This window comes from Xyrauchen texanus, chromosome 23 (assembly GCF_025860055.1).
Source record: "Xyrauchen texanus isolate HMW12.3.18 chromosome 23, RBS_HiC_50CHRs, whole genome shotgun sequence".
In the NCBI taxonomy this organism is placed as follows: domain Eukaryota; kingdom Metazoa; phylum Chordata; class Actinopteri; order Cypriniformes; family Catostomidae; genus Xyrauchen; species Xyrauchen texanus.
The window spans coordinates 2,053,677-2,074,129 of record NC_068298.1 but is presented as its reverse complement, the minus strand read 5'-3'; the positions used below and the strand labels follow the sequence as shown (position 1 = coordinate 2,074,129).

The 20,453-nt window shown below is 40.6% G+C and overlaps 1 protein-coding gene across 5 annotated transcripts in view; it reads right to left on the bottom strand.

The window, feature by feature from the left end:
• Positions 1 to 20,453, bottom strand: part of LOC127663420 (uncharacterized) — a 342,359-nt gene that overhangs the window by 41,832 nt on the left and 280,074 nt on the right. Inside the window, exons 1-2 of one of the 5 annotated variants that reach the window (XM_052155011.1) lie at positions 13,902 to 14,036; positions 12,998 to 13,225 (exon numbers count right to left, since the gene is read on the bottom strand). The exons of the other annotated variants lie outside the window; for them this stretch is intronic. Coding sequence (XP_052010971.1) covers positions 12,998 to 13,225; positions 13,902 to 14,028 — 355 coding nt within the window. The 5' untranslated portion in view covers positions 14,029 to 14,036. Of the gene's footprint in view, positions 1 to 12,997; positions 13,226 to 13,901; positions 14,037 to 20,453 lie in introns of those variants that run through there. 5 annotated transcript variants of the gene reach the window in all.

The window sequence follows — 20,453 nt, the reverse complement described above, 5'->3', positions numbered from 1 at the left end:
CCCTGTCTCAACCTCGGGACTCCTATCCTGAGGTCACCAGAACCAGCTGGATTCAGCTCCATTCCTGCTTCTGTGTTGGACTCCACTGCTACGTGTCTCTGAGTGATGATGACTAAATGCAGCCGGTGCCAGCCATACATCACTTCAGTCTATTATGATGGACTTCAGAGGATGAAATGATGCCAACTCCAACCACAAGTCATGGGATACTTCATATGCCACTGCCTGAACCTTGGACGACCACACCGAACCTACCAAAATTACCGGCCAGGTTGAATTGCGATGCACCTCACTGATCTCTGCCTGCATCTCCTCGGTCTATTGATGGACAACACTCTTGAAATGGAATACATAGACTATCAATTGCCAACAAAAGCCTTCATCAGTCAATTAACAAGGTCATTTATCTTACAGCTCATACAAAATTTATGTTTAAACACTGTCCCTCAACACTTAGTTTAATAATTATAAAGCATGACTTGCACTATACATAATTAATATTTACATTATATTCATGATGTTAGTCAGAGGGGAACTGGCCCCCACAGTGAGTCTGGTTTCTCCCAAGGTTATTTTACTCCATTAATCAACATCTTATGGAGTTTTGTGTTCCTTGCCACAGTCGCCTTCGGCTTGCTCACTGGGGTTATTAATACAATTATTATTTAATTATTTATTTTTAAACAATTCAAAATATTGTATTTTATCTAATTACTAGGGCTGTCAATCTATAAAAAATCTATAAATTACATGATGTCCCAATTAATTAATCGCATTTAATCGCATATACAAATATTTGCTGAGAAAGCCCCTCATATAACAATAATTCAATATATAATGATGATTTGATGTATTGTTTACTACCATATTAGTGATCATAAGTCAATCATTGTCACACAGTTCACAGTAATCCATTTCACAAGTATATTTGTCAATGAGTTTGAGATTTATTATGAGGGCTTGTTTAAGGACCGTCAATGTACACCTGCGTCAGACATGCTTGTGTAGCGTCTCGGGTGTGTTGCATCATAAACATAAACTTTTTAGGTCACTGTGTCAAGTTAAATATAGTTTAATATTATAACACATCTTGAGATCTCTTAGATCAGATTTGCGCTCCATCAAGTGTTTTGAATGCAAGAACGTAACGAATGTCTGTTTTGTGCTGTCTGGTTGTTTTGTTCACTGTATAAACTGTGTTGCTCATACAGCTGAAATTTCAATCACTGCCATCTGGAGTAAACAGGTGTGTAACACAGTTCAATGGAAAGGAGGAGGCGAGAACCGGCTTGATAAGATAAATAATATTTTAATGATAAACTGAAACCAAAAAACAAAACCACACACACACACACACACACACAAACATGACGGACATGTCCGTAAACGATCTCTCTTTCCCGCACGATCCTCTGCAGTCGGCCTTTATCCCTCTCGGAGGCTTGATTAGCCTGATAAGGGACCGAGTGTGTATGATCACGATCCGACTCCACCCTGCCACCAGGTGGTACTACAAGATTACATTTCTCAGGAATCTTCCTTATTACGGTCCGGGATCATTGCGATTAACTGCGATACTTTTTTTAACGCGTTTTTAAAAAAAACAATTATCGCACAGAATTAACACGTTGAATCGACAGCCCAAATAATTACACAATGATGAGTCATCAACATTATAGACATTACAGTTTTATCTTCTGTTAATGCCTGATTTTCTGTAAAGCTGCTTTGAAACGATGTGTGGTGTCAAAGGCCCTATACAGATAAAATGGACTTGACAAAACGTTTTTAAAAAGATATAAAAGATCGAGTTAGACCGAGGTGCTAAAGAGCGTCAGCAGCAGATCTTGTGGTGAAGAGGTGACACTATACACATCATGAGTCATATAGAAACAACTTCTTGTGCTATATATGAGTTCAACATCACAGAAAAGACACCAGAACAACAGACCCTCAACAACTGAAACAGTTAAAATAGGAAAAAAGAGAAAGAGATCAAACCTCTAATGTAAATAAATCCACAGGACTGATACAAAGAAGTCCATCTGACAAGAATGTTATTGTGGGTGAACAGATGTCACTTCACATAATGAAACGGAGTTCATTCAGATCATAAAGGCAAGTTTATTCATATATCACGTTTCAAACAGAATGGTAAATAAAAGTGCTTCACAAAGAAATTATAAAAGGACTACTTAATCTATTGAGGAAGCTATAGGGCAGGAACTCTTGGAAGATTGGGGATGAAGATTGGGAGTTGGAGGGACGCCTTAAAGACTGTCGCTAGAGTGAGGTACACATCAGCTTATATACAATGCAGCCTGCAGGTTGATTGGCCGATTAGATGAGCAAGCTCCTCCAACCTGAGCTAAAGAAACATCATACATCATTTACGTGTTGGCTATTTCGTTTGGTCTCGAACAATGTTGTTCGCACAATCTTGTACGACTTCACGTGCAAATTTAAAGATGTCTAATGCGAAAGTGCGAGTTCGTGCACGAGGTGTTAAGGCCATACTTATTAATATTATGCCCTTACCCAAACCCCTTATCTAAACTTAACCAATCAATAGAGTGTGTAAACATTATAGGAAGCTGTTGTGTTTGTCAGAAGCAAGTAACTGTCACGTTTTAGATGGAAACGATGTGCAGCGACTTTATTGGTTGTATGAAAGTCGTAGTAATCCAAACAAGTGCAGTTGCACAATGTCATACGATGTACTGCTCTCATGAATCTTCTGTTCTGTGTTGATGTCATTGTCTAAATCTTGCCATTCTCAGTTTTGATCTATATAGAGATTTCCTCTTCCTGTTTTCTTCATAAAAACATCACATTATCATCATCATCACACTCTTAATAATAGCAGGTGAAATGCGTCATGATGATGATATGTATGTGATTGTGACAGTTCTCTAACTTTCTTTCAAGGAGGAAGTGGGAGCCAGATAACAAATTCAACTTGAGTCTTTATTCTTAATACTTTTCAGTATTTGTTACGCAGGCAGACGAAGGCAGACGAGGAGTGGGGATCTAAATGCAGTTTATTGAAAATAATTAGACAAACAAGACTGGAACAAACAAAACATCCACGATGGGAAACAAAAGATATAAACAAGGGAAAACATCCATGACGGGCTCAGGCAGGAACACAGACCAGAATCTACAAGATATAGACATTGACATTCACAAACAAACGACCGACTACGAAAGGAGAAACAACAGGGTTTAAATACACAAGGACAATGATGACTAAACAACATGCAGGTGAGAACAATGACTGACTGCAATGATAAGGGCAGGGAATTATGGGAAGTGTAGTTTATGACAAGTGAAACACGGGGCAGACAACAGGGGATCGTGACAGTATTCACACACACACACTAATGCTTTTCAGCACAGCCGATCACACACAGCCAGGTTTGTGCGCCGTTTTCTCTCTCTGGCGGTCTGGATTGCCCTTTTATCCCTCTCCAGTCTCACTGCAAACACAAAACATCTGTAACAGGTGATTTCCCACAGGTGTAAATCATTACCGTTCAGTCTCTCTCGGCCTCACTCTCTGCCAACGTCGCTCGGCCCCATCATTACATACTCCCATCGGGTAGTCACTGTACATTGTACTACTGTACTTCCACCTATCCAATTGCACACATCTTAGGGTTTGCCATGAGTCCCGCCCATCTCAATGACATCAGGACAGCCCTCAGATGCTGCAGGTGCCACTGCCAGTCATTACTGTAAATAATTATATCTTCCAGATAGGCAGTAGCAAAAGCAGCGTGCAGTCTGAGGATTCTATCCATGAGCTGCTGAAACGTTGCCGGGCCCCGGACAAACCAAAAAGAATGGTGACAAATTGGGGTAAGCCAAACAGTGTGGAAAATGCTGTTTTTCATGGGAAATGGGAGTTAAGGGGATCTGCCAATATCCCTTTGTCAAATCCTGCATTGAATAAAAGCAAGCTGCCCCTAACTGATCAAGCAGTTCATCAATTTGAGGCATGTGACTTTTCTACAATCCACACAGAAACGGACCGAGCCGTCAGTCTTCAGAACCAGCACAACCAGGCTGTCCCAGTCACTGTGGGATTCTTCTATTACCCCCATATCTAGCACGGCATTTAATTTTCCCTAACCACCTTTTTTGTGTTCAGGTAATCGGTAGGAACGACTGAGTACCACTACCCCTGGGGCCATTTTGATATGGTGCTCTATGAGATTCATACGACCGGGAAGAGGCGAGAACATGTCAGAGATTTCTCCTTGCAACCTGGCAACCTCCGTGACATGTGACGGTGTAAGGTTGTGACCGGGTTGGTGGCTTTTAAGTTCACCTCCATTCTGAGCTCTTCCCTCTCTGGAACCACCGATGCCGAAGTCACAGGGACGGCCTCTCTCCACGGTTTTAGGAGATTGAGGTGGTAAATCTGACGTGCTCCGCCTCTATCCATTCATTTAACCTCATAATTAATTCCCCTGACTAGCTGGGTGACCTCAAAGGGCCCTTGCCACTTGATGAGTAATTTAGAGCTCGATGTTGGAAGTAATACAACTGCTTTATCTCCTGGTGCAAATTCCCATAGCCGAGTACCCCTATTATACGGCCTGCTTTGACGTACTTTTGCATTGAGAAAATTAAAAAATTCAGAGTTTCAGTAATGTATTGAATTTTGTTTTAGCTGTTTGAAGGTCCCTCTGTGAAGGTCTCTTGCTGTGGAGCTGACGTTGATGGCCCTGGCTCCGCCTCCCCAGCCAGCAAGTCACACATCACAAACCGATATGCTTTGTTGAAGGACAACATTCCCAAACAATCCCCTTAATAGGGTAGTAAATGCCAGCCAATTAATTTCCAAGAATAGTGGATGGGTGAGGCGAAAGTAACGGCAGAATAGTGACCGCCACTACTGGGGAATTTTGGATATCCACACGCACACCACCTTCACCACCAGCTTGTACCCAAAGACTCGGCTTGAAACAAGCTTTGGTGAATGGAGGTTTGATTACATCCGAAATCCACAAAGGCTTGATATGCAACCCTCCCTTAATATTCACAGGTATCTGATAAGCTCCTGCCCAACTGGGGGTGGCCTGTGGTGTGTCGGTTACCCTGACCAATGCCTCCACCTCCATCGTGTGGCATCAGTCCTGCAAATTCCCAGGTTCCCAGCAGCTCCAGCAGACTTCCCTAGACTTCAAGCCCACACCTGCGACAGTGAATTCAACAGTGTGTGGGGAAGAGTGGAGAGGGTTAGGAATGAATGGCACATGGGACCATGGAACTGGTTTTGGGGAAGGAATTTCCTGTTTCTTGGGGAACAGGAATAGGACGTGGGGAGAGAGAGAGAGGGGAGGGCTCGCCAGCCCCCAAATACGGCACCATATGGTCTTCAACCAGCTGGACTGCCTCATTCAGTGACGCCGGGCGGTGGCACTGGACCCACTCCGGTATTCTTTTTAGTAACCGGGCGATGAACTGTTCTAGTACCACCAGATCGAGCATTCCCTTGGCATCGCGTTCTTCAGCAAGCAGTCAACTTCGGCAGGTGTCACGGAGCTGTTGGGAAAATGCGAACGGCCGGAAGTGCTGCCGATGTTGTTCTGGGCTGTGGCAGACCAATTGCAGGATGGCCTTCTTCAAGTCATTGTACACCAGGAGGTTGGCCGCAGGAAGATGTTGGGCTGTGAACTGGGCTTCCCTGGAAAAAAAGTGGCAGTAGGTGGGCCGGCCACTGGGACCTCGGCTACTTCCATGTTTCTGCTTTCTGAAAGCCTCCAGGTCATCTTGAGGTCCCATCTTGGCAAGCGTGGTGTGTGGCACAGCCATAGGTGGGTCTGGAGTTGTATCTGAAGACCCCTCCTGGTGTAACAAGCTCCGTAGTACCTGCCGGTATTGCTTAACAGAATTAAACTCACCATAAGAACATTGGTCTACACTAATGTTCTTCTGTCCATGGTTGATGTGGTTGTTCATAGTAAAGATGATGTTTCCAGAAGTTTCCTCATCCAGATGAATGGTGTTATTTCCATTCTCCAGTTTTTGCCCATTTAGAGTCCAGCTGAAGATGAGCTGATCACCCTCAGACGCCGCTTCTTCACACTGGACCAGCATTTGATTGGTACTTCCACGAAGCCAATAGGAGCAGGAGGGAGGGACACAGTACAGTCACATGACAAACACACAAACACTGCTTGCTTGGGAACAATTTCTTAATAAGTGAAAATAAAGCAGCTTTGAGCATGAATGAAAACCATCACAGACATACCAGTTTTTATTTGTACATTATTTTTGTTTTTATTTGTTATATGTACAGATTTACTTTACATTCATCGTTTAATTAAAGATCTACTGCATGTGTTTCTCTGCTACTTTAATCATAGAGCATTAATCTGTATCTCCCTGAATCTGTTCTGATCACACTGTTTATAATGAGAGCCCCATTATTAAAGATAAACTCAGATCTGTTTATGATTAATTCATGGTTGTCCTCTTTCTTGCTCTTTACTCTCACAGTTAGATCTGTCATGTTGCTTATCCTCTTTATTAACTTCAGCTCATGATAATGATCGTCCAGCAGCATCTGCAGATAGTTTGTGCCCCAGATCTGTGTAACAGAGATCTGTCTGATTAAACCTGCAGAACATCTCCACACCTGAACAACACAAACACAAACACACACTCAAATGTGGCATAGGTGATATATAGGCCAATGCTCTCTGGGGAGACAGAGTACTTGATTGCTCACAAGATTGCGATGGGGAAAAGGTGCCCCAAACTGTGCCAATCAGCTCTTGGATAGCAATGGGTGCCACCTCACCCCCGGATGATTGTGATGTGAGAAAGTTGCCCCAAATTGAGCCACCCCACCAAGGGTGTAGATTTCGCTCGAACATTGGGGGGGGGTTACAGTGTGAAGAATTGACATGTTTCCATTGATCACTCTTGATTATTGGGGGGTTACCTCTTCCCCTAGAAGCCCTGGAATCTACGCCCCTGCACGGAGCTTGCAAGATCGTGATGGGGAAAGGTGCCTTGAGATGTTCCTGACATGCCTTATAGTCTCTATATGGTTAAGATTATGAATGATCATAATGTATTCTTATATATATATATATATAGTTCCATAAACAATTGCTTTTTTGTGACATTTTTTTAAATGTACTTGTTCATTGAACTGTTGTATATAAGCAATATCACTCTCGCAATCTTGTTATATGGCCCTGAATTAGCACTGCTGTGAATTTATATATTATTTTATACATGATTATGTGTATATGCAGTATATATATACACACACACACACAGACTTATATACAGTAACTTAATTTCTATATTTATTGTCTAGTTATTTTTATTTAAAGGGATAGTTTACCCAAAAATGAAAATTCTCTGATCATTTACTCACCCTCATGGCACTCCAGAAACACGGCTTTCTTTCTTTTGCAGAATACAAATAAATATTTATAGAAGAATATTTTGTCTCTCTAGGTCCATAAAATGCAAGTGAATGTTTTCCTGAACTTGGAAGCTCAAAAAGCACATAAAGGCAGCATAAAAGTAACCCATAAGACTCCAGAGGTTAAATCTAGTCTTCAGAAGCGACATGATAGATGTGGGTGAGAAACAGATCAATATTCATGTTTTACTATAAATCTCCACTCACACTTTCAGACGTGAAACTAAACATGCATCAAATGTGACTTTCAGATGTGAATGTGGAGACGTAGAGTATAAAAAGGACTTAAATATTGATCTGTTTCTATTGTTGTTGTTGATATTAAGGGGCCTACGTCGGATCTCACGCCTAGGGCACCAAGTAAACCAGAACCGCCAATGATAAACACAAACTTATTGACTTAAACACTTTCTCTCATATATGAATACTGATACACAGAGAAGAGCAGAAACCAGCATCCTAACATCAGTTTGATCTGAAAGTTGACTCACATGTATCAGTTGGTATCAGCAGCAGCAACAATCCAAAGATGAACAGCATTTCTCTGACGTCCAGTTTCCAGAAGAGTCCAATCCCAGCAGAAGAGTGTGAATGCTGCTTCAGATTGCTGGACTGAAATCTGTTTTCTGGGTCACTCTGAGAGACGAGCACTACTGTCATCTGAGCTGATGATAATGAATGTTTATTGAATGGAGAGACTGACAAGAGGAAATGACACGTGCATGTCAGTATGAGGTGTGAACTGAGCAACAGTTGAAAGTCTTAGTTGTCATTTGGTATATGACCTGTCTGTTCCTCACACAAAGCTTTCAGTATTACTTCAGAAGACTTGGAATATAGAGCACGAGAGATATGGACTACTTTTCTGAGATTTTTATTCTGAGATTTTTTGTTCTTTTTGAAGCTTCGGAGTCTGTGATCGTTGTACGGCAAGATTTGCATGAATGTTCATAAATATAACAGCATGACAGGCTTGGAACGACATGAAGGGGAGCAAATTATTTTGTTTTTGATGAACATTTTTCCTTATTAACCTGTAATTTGTGTCAGTTACACTCTAAAAGTGTCTGGATTAACAATGACTCAACTGGCAACACAAACTTTGAGGTAAAAAATATAAATAATAAATAACCCAGTTTCTGTTTGTTGTACTGAAACACTTCATAGAGATCTGTTACTGTCAATACTCAACTTCACCACACGAGGCCGCCATACACCACAACATGTATAGTAAATATGATATATATTTTATTAAAGAACAAATTATTTATTTATCTTGAAGAACAAGTCATGACATTCAATATTAGTTTTATGCAAATCTATTGTACAGTATATTCTGTTCTAGATACAAAGTGTTTTCTCTTACACATGTATGTTGTAGTATCATGTATATTATCTAACTAACTTAAACTACTACATCCATAGAGTTGAAGTTAACACTTGTTATTTTCCAGCATGTACAAGCGCCTCCATCAAGGGACCTCTTCTTCAACTGTATTAATAATGTAAGAACACAATACTCAGTACACATAGTGACCTCTAGTGGTTACTACAGGATACTGCATACAGGTAAATTACAATAAATCAGCATCAATGAAACAATCTTGTAACTTTCTGTCCAACTTTAAAATTGAGTCTAACATTTACTTACTTGAGGTATTTGTTTAGCGTGATTAACTCAAAGAGATGCATCACTTCACAGGAAGCGGAGAGGAAAATGTACCCACCTGTCATTGTGAACTACCTAAATAAAGGGATTTAAAGGGAAAGTTCACCCCAAAAATTACAAATTATCTCAGTATATACTCACTCTCATGCCATTCCAGATGTGTATGGCTTTCTTTCGTCTTCAGAACACAAATTAAGATTTTTAGAAGAATATTTCAGCTCTGTAGGTCTATACAATGCAAGTCAATGGTGACCAGTACTTTTGGTTTTATTTTAATAGTCTTTTTTAAGTCAACTTCAGTGATGTCGGATGAAGAAGCACCAGAGTCGCGGGAGAATAGAGCTCATGCCAAAACAAAAATTGCTCCAAAGGACATTCCTTCACCGCCGCCATTTCACATTTGTGGGCTCGTGGTTATGATGTAATTCAAGAGGCTCGCTATAAAGATAGAAGTGTTGATTTGGATGCAGTGTTAGCAGCAGAGCTGCCCACTAGATTTCCACCTGAACTGTTCATTGTTTAGGACAATTTTCCACCTGAAGTTCAACGCTCTTTTGTTGCCATGAAACAACAGTTACAAGATGCATTTGGTCAAAAGGATGTGATTCCGTCTTTTCAAACATTTCCAAACTCACCTCCGTCAGTATCTCAGAAAGCTGTTTTGAGCATTGTCTCTGAATGGGTGTTAATTAAGAAGAGACCCCTATATCCAACGCTCAAAGGCCCCTCTAACGGACTATTCCAGGCATTTCTGGAAAGAGTTTCCAAGGCTTACTTTTGTGGATTCTGTTATTTGCCATAGAGTCAGACCTCCACCAGGTGAACAGATTCTGCAGGTTGTAGTTCCACCTGCACTACAGCATAATGTGTTTGAGACTTTACATGGTCATTCGCTCTCTGGACATTTCAGTGCACAAAAGACAACATGCTCTAGTGAGATGCTACTGGCCCCAAATGTCTAGGGACATTACACAGTGGTGTGCCCAGTGTCAGGCTTGTGAATCAAGGAGGCCACAAACACCTCATCAGCAGGTCCCAATGCAAAACATAATCATAAGCTTGTCTTTTGAGAAAATTTCTGCTGATCTAACGGAGTTGCCCATTAAACAGAAAGGAAATCGGTACGTTCTTGTAGTAATGGATTATTTTACCAAGTACCTAAACCTCTATGCATTTCCTGATCAACGTGCAACAACTGTTGCCAAATGCGTGTTTGAAGAATATGTGAGCCAACATGGTGTGCCTCAGAGTTTGCTCACTGACCAAGGTCGGAAGTTTGATTCTGACTTTGTGAAAGAACTGTTTCCCTGCTTGGGATACGCAAAACACGAACATCCCCATATCATGCCATGTCGGACGGTATGGTGGAACATGCCAATAGATCCATAAAACATCAGCTTGCAAAATATCTGTATACCAGAGGTGGGGAATGGGAACCCCACTTAAAACAGGTTGAATTTGCCTACAGTACGAGTGTTCAGTCCTTGACCAAACATACACCTTTCTTCTTAGCACATGGTAGAGAAGCTCGTCTACCTGCTGATTTTCTCCTTGATTACCCCCAGCAACTTCCAGGGCTACACCCAGAACCCCAAATGAATATGCATATTCTATGCTTGGAAGACTACGCTCTGCTTTTACCTCCATGGCAGACAATATCCAGACAGCTGCAGCACAGCAAAAGCATTACTACGCCCGTCATATCCGGCATATGACTCATCAATTTAATGATCTTGTATGTGTTGATCTACCAGCTCTGTCAAGACACAAACTCTCTCCAAAATGGATTGGTCCATACAAAGTCTTGAACAGATTGGATTCACCGACAGGTGATATTGGGGTGACCGATCAAGTGAAAGATCAATGTTTCATTGTTACAAATCATTACAAGTTATCTCACATAATCAGTCATCGCAAGTCAACGCATCAGAGTCATCGTGGAAACAGTCTGGTACAAATGTTTTACACACATCTATACGAACATTTTACTGAGTTAGATGGAACTGAACAGAGTGATTATTTGAACTGTGATTTGAACTATTTGAACAAAGTTGAAAGAGTCATCTGAGTTATTTGTCGTGAAAGGTTTGAATTATACTATAAGAGTCTTCACTTTATTCAGTATTTTGTTAAGGAACATCCAGTGTCATTGGTGAGTTAATTTATTGGAATTCATTTAGGAAAATATACCTCTGAAGAGTGTTATATAGAGTGTTTGAAATTGATGTTTAGAAGTTACATAAAGTCTATAAGACTAATTTGGAGAACCGTTTATTCTCAGTTTTATTATTTTATTTCATTATTTCAGTTAACTGTGAAAATAATTTTCAGAAGAATTCATAGTTTCCTAAAAAAGAGAAAATAAATGATTAATTGTTAAAAGTAATACAGCTGAAGATTATTTCTGGAACTTACCTTGGAGTAGGGGCGTCTCACTTTCACTATTAGGTTTAGGGGGGTGGGAACGTGAGCTGGAGTTATCACTTTGCATCACCTTTTATTCTTCAGGAAGCCACGTGTTGACATTTAATTAAACAATACTTAAAACGTATCATCATCGTTAAAAAAAACCTGAAGCCCACACTTCTTATTCCTGCAGTATATCAGACAATAGGTAAGCTAAAACATATACACACTAACTGTGTATCCTGAGACTCAAAGCACCGGGGGTGGGGACTGAGATCCTGTCACTTCCAGGTCCTCCAAGGTAACATTGTAATATTCCCCTACGAGGCGAGACTTATAGTCCCGTTACATAAGTTTGGAGGCATTACAATTTTTAAGTGTATGATAATCTTTCAGATGTATCAGTGATGTCTCCACACACTCTTTGTGTTCGCTCAAGACATTTTTTAATGAAAAAGTTCAGAATAAGATTCACTTGCAATAAAATGACAAATTAGTGAAAACTGTTTAATTTTTATTTAAAATAAAGTTCAGCATTACAACTTGAACACTAATTCTGAAGCAATGGTTTATTAATGTTCTGCAAACACGGGAAATATCTTTGAAGATTAAATATCAAAACTATAAATGAAGACGAATTATTAACAAACATGATCCAACAGACAGATTAAAGCAACACGACTAATATGTGATATATAGTTAAAATGATGTGAAAAATAAACCCAAAGGGCAACAACATGATGATACTGTCACATTTGATTCAGAGGAATCATTCTGACAAGTGAATCATCACGACTGAACAGAAGCAGATGAATATAATCAAATAAAACACAGATAGTTCATTCAACACAAAAATAAACTGAAATGAGTCTCAAGTCGATACAAAATCAAAAGACATTTTCAAAACTAAAGACTGCATATGAAATGATTTCTAATATCTGTGATGAAATCTGCCGTTTCTCTCATGAATCTTCTGTTCTGTGTTGATGTCGGTGTCTAAATCTTGTCATTCTCGGTTTTGATCTATAGAGCGATTTCCTCTTCCTGTTTCCTTCCTAAAAACATCAGATTATCATCATCATCACACTCTTAATATTTGCATGTGAAATGCATCATGATGATGATAAATGTGTCACCTGATGTGTGTGTGCTGCAGTATCTGATGTAGATGTGAAAACCTCCTAACAGAGTCACCAGAAGCATCATCTCCAAACTCCACACCACCACATACACCACAGTGCTATTGGTCACTGTAGAGGTCAGATGTGAGGTCACAGTTTCTGTAGTTGTTCCTGTAATAACACATCACTGTAGAATCAGCAGAATTCTCTCTCTGAACACATTTACACAAAACACATCAACACAATTTACTGCTGACATCATGTAATGTACAGAAGTAAACTAAAGACTGTCGACCTGCATCATTATTGTGTCTGTTTTAATAATCTGTGAACATTAATAGATCTCACCAGGACATCGGTTTACACTAATGATCTTCTGTCCACGACTGACGTGGTTGTTCACAGTGCAGGTGATGTTTCCAGAAGTTTCCTCATCCAGATGAATGATGTTATTTCTATCCTCCAGTTCTTGTCCATTCAGAGTCCATCTGAAGTTGAGCTGATCCCCCTCAGAGGAGCAGGACGCTCGCATCTCCCCACAGCAAATGATTGACACTTCCACTGAGCCAATAGGAGCTGGAGGGAGGGACACAGTACAGTCACATGACAAACACAAGGTTCAGAATAACGTCTAAACTACTCAAACTATTTGTATAATGTGCATTATGTGTTCTCTTCAGAACAATTTTCTATATGATGGAAAATCTGATGATCTACTACATTTGTTAATATGTGCAGAATGCAACAATACCATTAACTCGACTTGAGATTCAATTTCCATTCTGACGAATCAGGCGAGAGAAATATCAATCATGATTTGATCATTCTCTAGAATCATTCATTGATCAGACAAGAGTTATGACATTTTCACACAAAATTGGATTAAATATCAAAATAACTATAATTATTTTCTGAGATTATAACTGGATGCCACTTGCTGAATTAAACATGTGACATAGTGAGGTCATGTGACAACAGTGTAGCGTACAGTACTACTGTTTGAAAGGTGAAATATTGCATTCTGTTTGACATTATATTTGTGTTTAAATAGAATACAGTGTACACTGTGCAGTATATAGTGAGCAGTACACTAGTATTTATTCTGAAGATCATCTTAATCAATGTAGTACAAACATTCCACAGAGAACTACATGAATGAAAACTCACAACTATGACACTATTTTATGAGAATAAGAGTGAGATCTGTGGAGAAAGTGAGATTGTAATTATTGTGATGAGAGATTTACTGTACCTTCAACAATCACTGGAAGATCTACATCCTGTGTCAGTGTGCCGGTTGAATCATAGATATATAATGTGTATCTCCCTGAATCTGTTCTGATCACACTGTTTATAATCAGAGTCCCGTTATTAAACATAAACTCAGATCTGTGTATAATGGATTCATGTTCCTGCACAATCTTGTTCTTCTTAACTTTAAAAAATATCTTATTTTTATTGTCTATCCTCTTAAATAACCACAGCTCTTGATCTCGAGCGTCCGTCACCATCTGCAGATAGAGTTTGTGTCCCAGAGCTGCGTAACAGGGATCTGTCTGATTAAACCTGCAGAACATCTCCACACCTGAACAACACAAACACAAACACTGAAATATACCAACATCATCAACATCTGAACATTATTTAAAGCACTGTAAGGATTATGTGTGTGACCCTTACTGGTACAAATAACTCTCATCATAAATGAATATCACATTTACTCATAGAAGAAATCACATATTAAACAATATTCACAGAATTAAAGTTGTACAGAAGAAACATTTCAGACAGACAGTTTATCTGATCGGAATAAAAGATCTGATCTCAAATAATCTTCATCATAAACAGACACTCAACAGTAAAAATAATAATTGTATTTGTCAGGAATGATTGTTGTAATTCACTGTTGTCTGTAAGACACAAATAAATATGAAATGAACTGAAACTGTTTATCTTTGGCTTTAAATATCTCAGATAAAAAAGACACGGTCAACTTAAAGGAATATTCGGGTTCAGTACAAGTTAAACTCAATCGACAGCATTAGTGGAATAATGTTGATTAACACTAAAATAATTTAGACTCGATCCGTCCTTTTCTTTAAAAAGCATAAATTTAGTTTAAAGTGAGACACTTACGATGGAAGTCAATGGGGTCAATATTTGAAGGTTTAAATGCAGAAATCTGAAGATTATCATTTTATAAAAGTACTTACATTAATTCTTCTGTTAAACTTGTGTATTATTTGAGCTGTAAGTTGTTTAAATCATCGATTTAGGGTTTTAGTGATTGTTGACATTACATCGTCATGGCAGTGAAGTTGTAAAACTGTCCATAACTTCACACAGAAAATGTTAGTAAGTGATATTATCAAACTAAAATCATGTTTTCATGCATATTGTTTCAATACTTGATGCCGTATGCCCACCTACAGTATGTTCCTGAGGATATTGCGCATGCCCACCTAAAATAAGTGATGATACGTATGGACGCCAGACAGGGGCGGGTTTATGATTTCTGAGGCCCCCAAACATTCGACCAAGCCGGGGCCCCATTTCGAAAATGTTTGCTTAAAAATTGACATAAAATGTATTTTTAAATCTTAATTTTTTATTGTTGTCCAGTTTGTCATTATAATATGATACAGTATTATTATTACTTTGAGGATTTGTTGTATACAATAGAAATATAGTTGATGTTCTGATGCTGAGGCTTTTATCTAATGTAAGCATCGTGAGGCACGCATGACCCATGGCACTACTAGAGCAGAAGGGAGAAAACATTGCCGTTTATCAATCCTTGAATATTTGCTTGTTGCAGAACAATCTAGAATAATGTTAAACTTTGTAACAGTCCCCTCTTTGTAACCTGAACTTGTTCAGAACGGGAAATCTTTGTGACACCTGCGCTAAAAAACCAAAACAATCTACTCACAGTTCAACGAGTTTGAGCTCTACCCCGTCAGGCCTTCAGAATTTCCACAGAATCCCTCAACAGTGCAAATAAATGAACAACTGAAGTCAGATCGTCAGATTAATCAGCCAATCAGACGGATTTATTTGTTCTTGGTGGGTGTGATCTTCTTCCCAGTCCTGTCAAATGAGCCTAAAACGCCAAATTTAAAGCTGTTCTTGAACATTTTGGAGTACATGCATGATTTTGGTCACTTTTGAAAGGGGACACTCGAAGTTTTTTCCCCAGCAGTCAGAATTACTGCAAGTGCTTCTGATTTTGAGTAATAGAGGTTTGAACACAATGAAATAGAAGTTTGTTTGCATACAGATGCTGCAGATTACTATAACTTGTAGCTATTAGCTTGAGAACACAATGGGATCACAGCATGAAGCCTTGCCTATAACTATAACCTTGTCCAAGTTCAAATTTGATAACAATACCGCAAAATATTTACATTTTACACATGTTTTTCTAAGGGTACACCCAGGCGATTTACAAAAGTACCTTTTGGATACTCCAAGAGGACCCTTTGGTAACCATGGACATATACCTAGGATCAAAAGGCTACTACTTTTGAACGCTTCAATGTACAGTCATAATTTTGGGCTCTAATGAAAGTATTTACAAAGCAAGACAAAACTTTTCCATCTTTTCTATATTCTACCTTTTTACAGCTTGTTTCCTCACATCTCAGCAATTTACACAGTGAAACAAAGAGAGAGAGACACACACACACACACACACACACACACCTCCCCCAAAGGTCAGCACACAAACATAACTTATATTCTTATATTCAACGTGTATATATCGTTTTTCTTTTCGAGTACGTAAATACACTCACCTAGAACTTTATTAGGAACAGTATGGTCCTAAAAATAGTTCCCAATATGGTCTTCTGCTGTCGTAGCCCATTCGCCTCAAGGTTGACGTTGAACTTTTTCATCAACAATGTGTTTCTGTCCACAGAACTGCCGCTGACTGTATGTTTTTTGTTTTTGGCACCATTCTGAGTAAACTCTAGAGACTATAGTGTCTGTTGTGCATAAAAATCCAAGGAGATCAGCAGTTATACCAGTCAAACCAGCCTGTCTGGCACCAACAATCATGCCACCAATTTTCCCTATTGTGATGGTTGATGTGAACATTAACTGAAGCTCCTGACCCATATTTGCATGATTTTATGCAGTGCATTGCTGCCACATGATTGGCTGATTAGATAATCAAATGAATAAGAAGGTGTACAGGTGTTCCTAATAAAGTTCTAGGTGAGTGTATGTATTCATATATGTATATTTACTGTAAATACTGTATACTTTTGCAAAAACATCTTTTGGTAAAACACAGACATATATATATATATATATCTCATGTCAATAAATCTAGATCTGAAAGAAACAACAAACTAAAACCTCACACACGCACAAACAAATATAAACAACTCCCGCAAACACACGACAAAGGGTAATTACAAAATGTGTATTCATTATTCAAACTAAAGCTTATTTATGTGGAATATACAGTAATATATGTTAGAAAACACAAGAAAACACTTACTTGTCCACAGTAATGTCTCCTCCCCCCATAAACCTTTCCTCTGCCTCGGAATCATCATATGACGAATCATCCGTATTGTTTTCAGAAATGTCATCTCCAGACTCATCGTTTTCACAATGAATGCCTTCTTCTATCACATCCTGGAGCGAAAATCTTGATTTCCTCATCCGTTTCGCCATATTTAAATCTCCAAAAGTGTAAACAGTTCCAAAATTACACTATTCAGCTTTTGCGCACAGACGCACAAATCACCTCATGCTAGCAAGTAAACATTACGCACACACTTTTTAGAAACATTCTTGAAATTACCCACTAAAGCCGCATTTCATTGTTTTCAGAATGTCATTGGCTATACGATGTGTCAGTCATCCTCACACTCGGCTGTAACTGGCTTGATCTTTACACAAAGGAATGGGGGTTGGCACTTACATTCGACACAGACTGTGGTTGGCTATTGAAGGCTTTGGACAGGACATGGAATCTCATATTAGGTCAGAGCTGAGGTGTCAATCGAAATGCCAGAGTGCAGCATCCATTTTGATACCGGATATAGGAAATGTTTACATCTGAACTGAAGTTATGACAGATTAGGTGAAAGATTAGGTACAGCTGCCAGGTACTTTGAAATGATGCAACAACAGTCTGTGGGTATTTATTGATGTAATAAGGTGATTTGGACTAAAAATGTTACTTGATTTCATCGTTTGGACATTTGGCAATGTAACAACATTGTCGGGAAGTTATGGATCAGTGGACTACTATGAGGCTTCATTGGTGAGTTGCCTAAATTTTGATATTGTTTGTTTATATGTTGGTGGTCTGACAAAGATATAGATTGTACCTGCTGTTGTGATTGTATCTTAAAATGGTTTATATCAATAGAAAATCAAGAAATGGAGCTTTCCAAAGATATGTGGCATGTGTACCAATGTACACACAGCAGTTGTGTAAATCGCATAGTTTTTTTGTACAAATTTACAGGCCCGCCCGCGGATGAATGATCTATGTTTTCAGTGCGCGAACAGCCATGACAGCATTGCGGTCGCGGCTTTCTTTGGTCATGAGAGAAAGCCACTTCAGCCGCCCCCCGCACCTCGCCTCTTTCCTACAGGATTGGGGCAGGCGATGAAGGCAAAATGGGTACAATGACAGGCTCTGTTCGCCGGGTAAATCCCCGCGAACCACCTGCCTCCCCGGCACGCTTGCTGGTTTCCGTCCGAGCTCGGGATGAGCGATTTCTCTCCAATGGGTTATGTTCTCAGTGCGAGAACATAGCTGTGGCAGCATTGCGGTCACGGCTTTCTTTTGTCATGAGAGAAAGCCACTTCAGCCGCCCCCCATGCCTCGCCTCTTTCCTACGGGATTGAGGCAGGCACCGCGGGCGATGGAGGCGATTTGGGGATAATGATGGGCTACGTTCACCGGGTAAATCCCCCCGAACCACCCGCCTCCCCGGCACGCTTGCTTGCTCCTGTCTGAGCTTGGGATCAGTGCGGACCTTGAGCTCCCGGAATTGGATGACATCAATCGCCACTTCATCGGGGAGCGTTACAGCGGCGTCTGATGCTGATGACTCGTCTGGGCCGCCACCTTCGGGTCTGCGCGCCCAAACTGAGCCTGATGCACAGAGGTCTGCTATGCTTTCCCGGGTACCGCGAGGGCAAGGCTGTACTGGAAAATCCCGTCTCCCCTCTCACGTATACTTGATTGGTTCTGCGGGCATGTGCGCCGGGGGACCTCGCTGGCAGACATATGTAGAGCAGCGGGTTGGGTATCATCTCGTGTTTTCTCAGGTCCGAGCCAGTAGAACTCAGTAAAACGCGGATGGGCTGGCCGGGTGAATCGCTTGCATGTAGCGCCCTTTCCCTCGGTTGAGGTAAAATTGTGTGTTTTTTCTCCCAGGTGATCCCACTCCTTGGATCCCTGGACGATTCCTCCCTAGCCCTTGTGGGTCCGCAGTTCAGCGGAGGAACTCGCCGACCCAATCCACTGTGGGTACTCAATCTACTCTGTACTGAAATAGGTGCTCCACAGGGTGAGGACTCCTACACGGACTCCCCCTGTGTGTATTTTCCGCGATACGGTCCCCTTACAAAAGTGGACCCACATGTGAAGTATTTACCACTCTTACCTCCCCTTCTGGGCAGGTGTGGTCTCCGCAGGGTCTTTTCCCCCTGAAAGAATAGGAAACTGGGTAAGAACCCCTTCCCTTGATGCATGTAAGGGCCCCGGCCGTTTATTGCTCTATACCAGAAACATAGAGAGAAAAGAGGCCCAGCCAGGCTTAGCCCGTTCCCAGGTTGGCAAGCGTCACCTTGTTCCCCTGTCTAGGGTAACCAGAAGGACTCCGACGACTTTTTTGGGGCATTGGGGAAGGGTACGTGCAGTCTGACACAGCTGGTCATCTTGGCACGTAAAATACCTGCCCGCTCCTGTGTCAGCAGAACATGTACACGGCTCAGCGCATGGCGTGATTTAAATCGGACCCCTAGTGTCGCTTTTCCGACACATGTCGAAGAGAGCGACAGACGGGGAACGTCTAGGTTATGGATGTAACCTCCGTTCCCTGATGGAGGGAACGAGACGTTGTGTCCTCCCGGCCACGCCGCTGAGAAAAATCCTGAATGCACTCATAGTATTTCCTCGCCTTTATACCCGTATGTCCGGGGGCGGGGTATGCAAATACTAGCTGCCAACTTCTCATTGGCCTTTTTTTATAGATCAGAGGTATATTCGGTGCTCATGAGAGACCCCTAGTGTCGCTTCTCCGACACAAAATCTCATTCCCTCCATCAGGGAATGGAGGTTACATCCGTAACCTAGATGTTTTCTGTTTATATTTATGGGTATTTTCATCGTTTTATGTCCATTTGGAGGCACTCTACGATCTTTCTATCTGTGTCACTTTCCATGTGCTTTCTAACGAGATGAAATGTATTTTGAATAGGTGGAGCTTAAACAACATTACAACTTACTATCTTCTCTTTCACTGCTCTGTGTGCAGGAAAATAAATTCTGAAATCATCCACGTTCTGAGTGTGTGTGCTGATGAAGGGTGGGACAAACCGGGTCAGAGAGAGAAAAAACAAAGGTCACACAATCATGCTTTAAGTGTAATTTGAAAACAAAGACCACGAGATCTTGCACAATAAAAATTGTCGACAAAAATGTTTCTCGTTTAACGTAACATGAGATCACATTAAGCTCTAATGAGAGCAGCACGACTGATGAGAGGAAGTGTAAATTAGGCTGCCGGAGCATTCAGTGTCAGATCAAGTTTTCAATAGTGCTGCG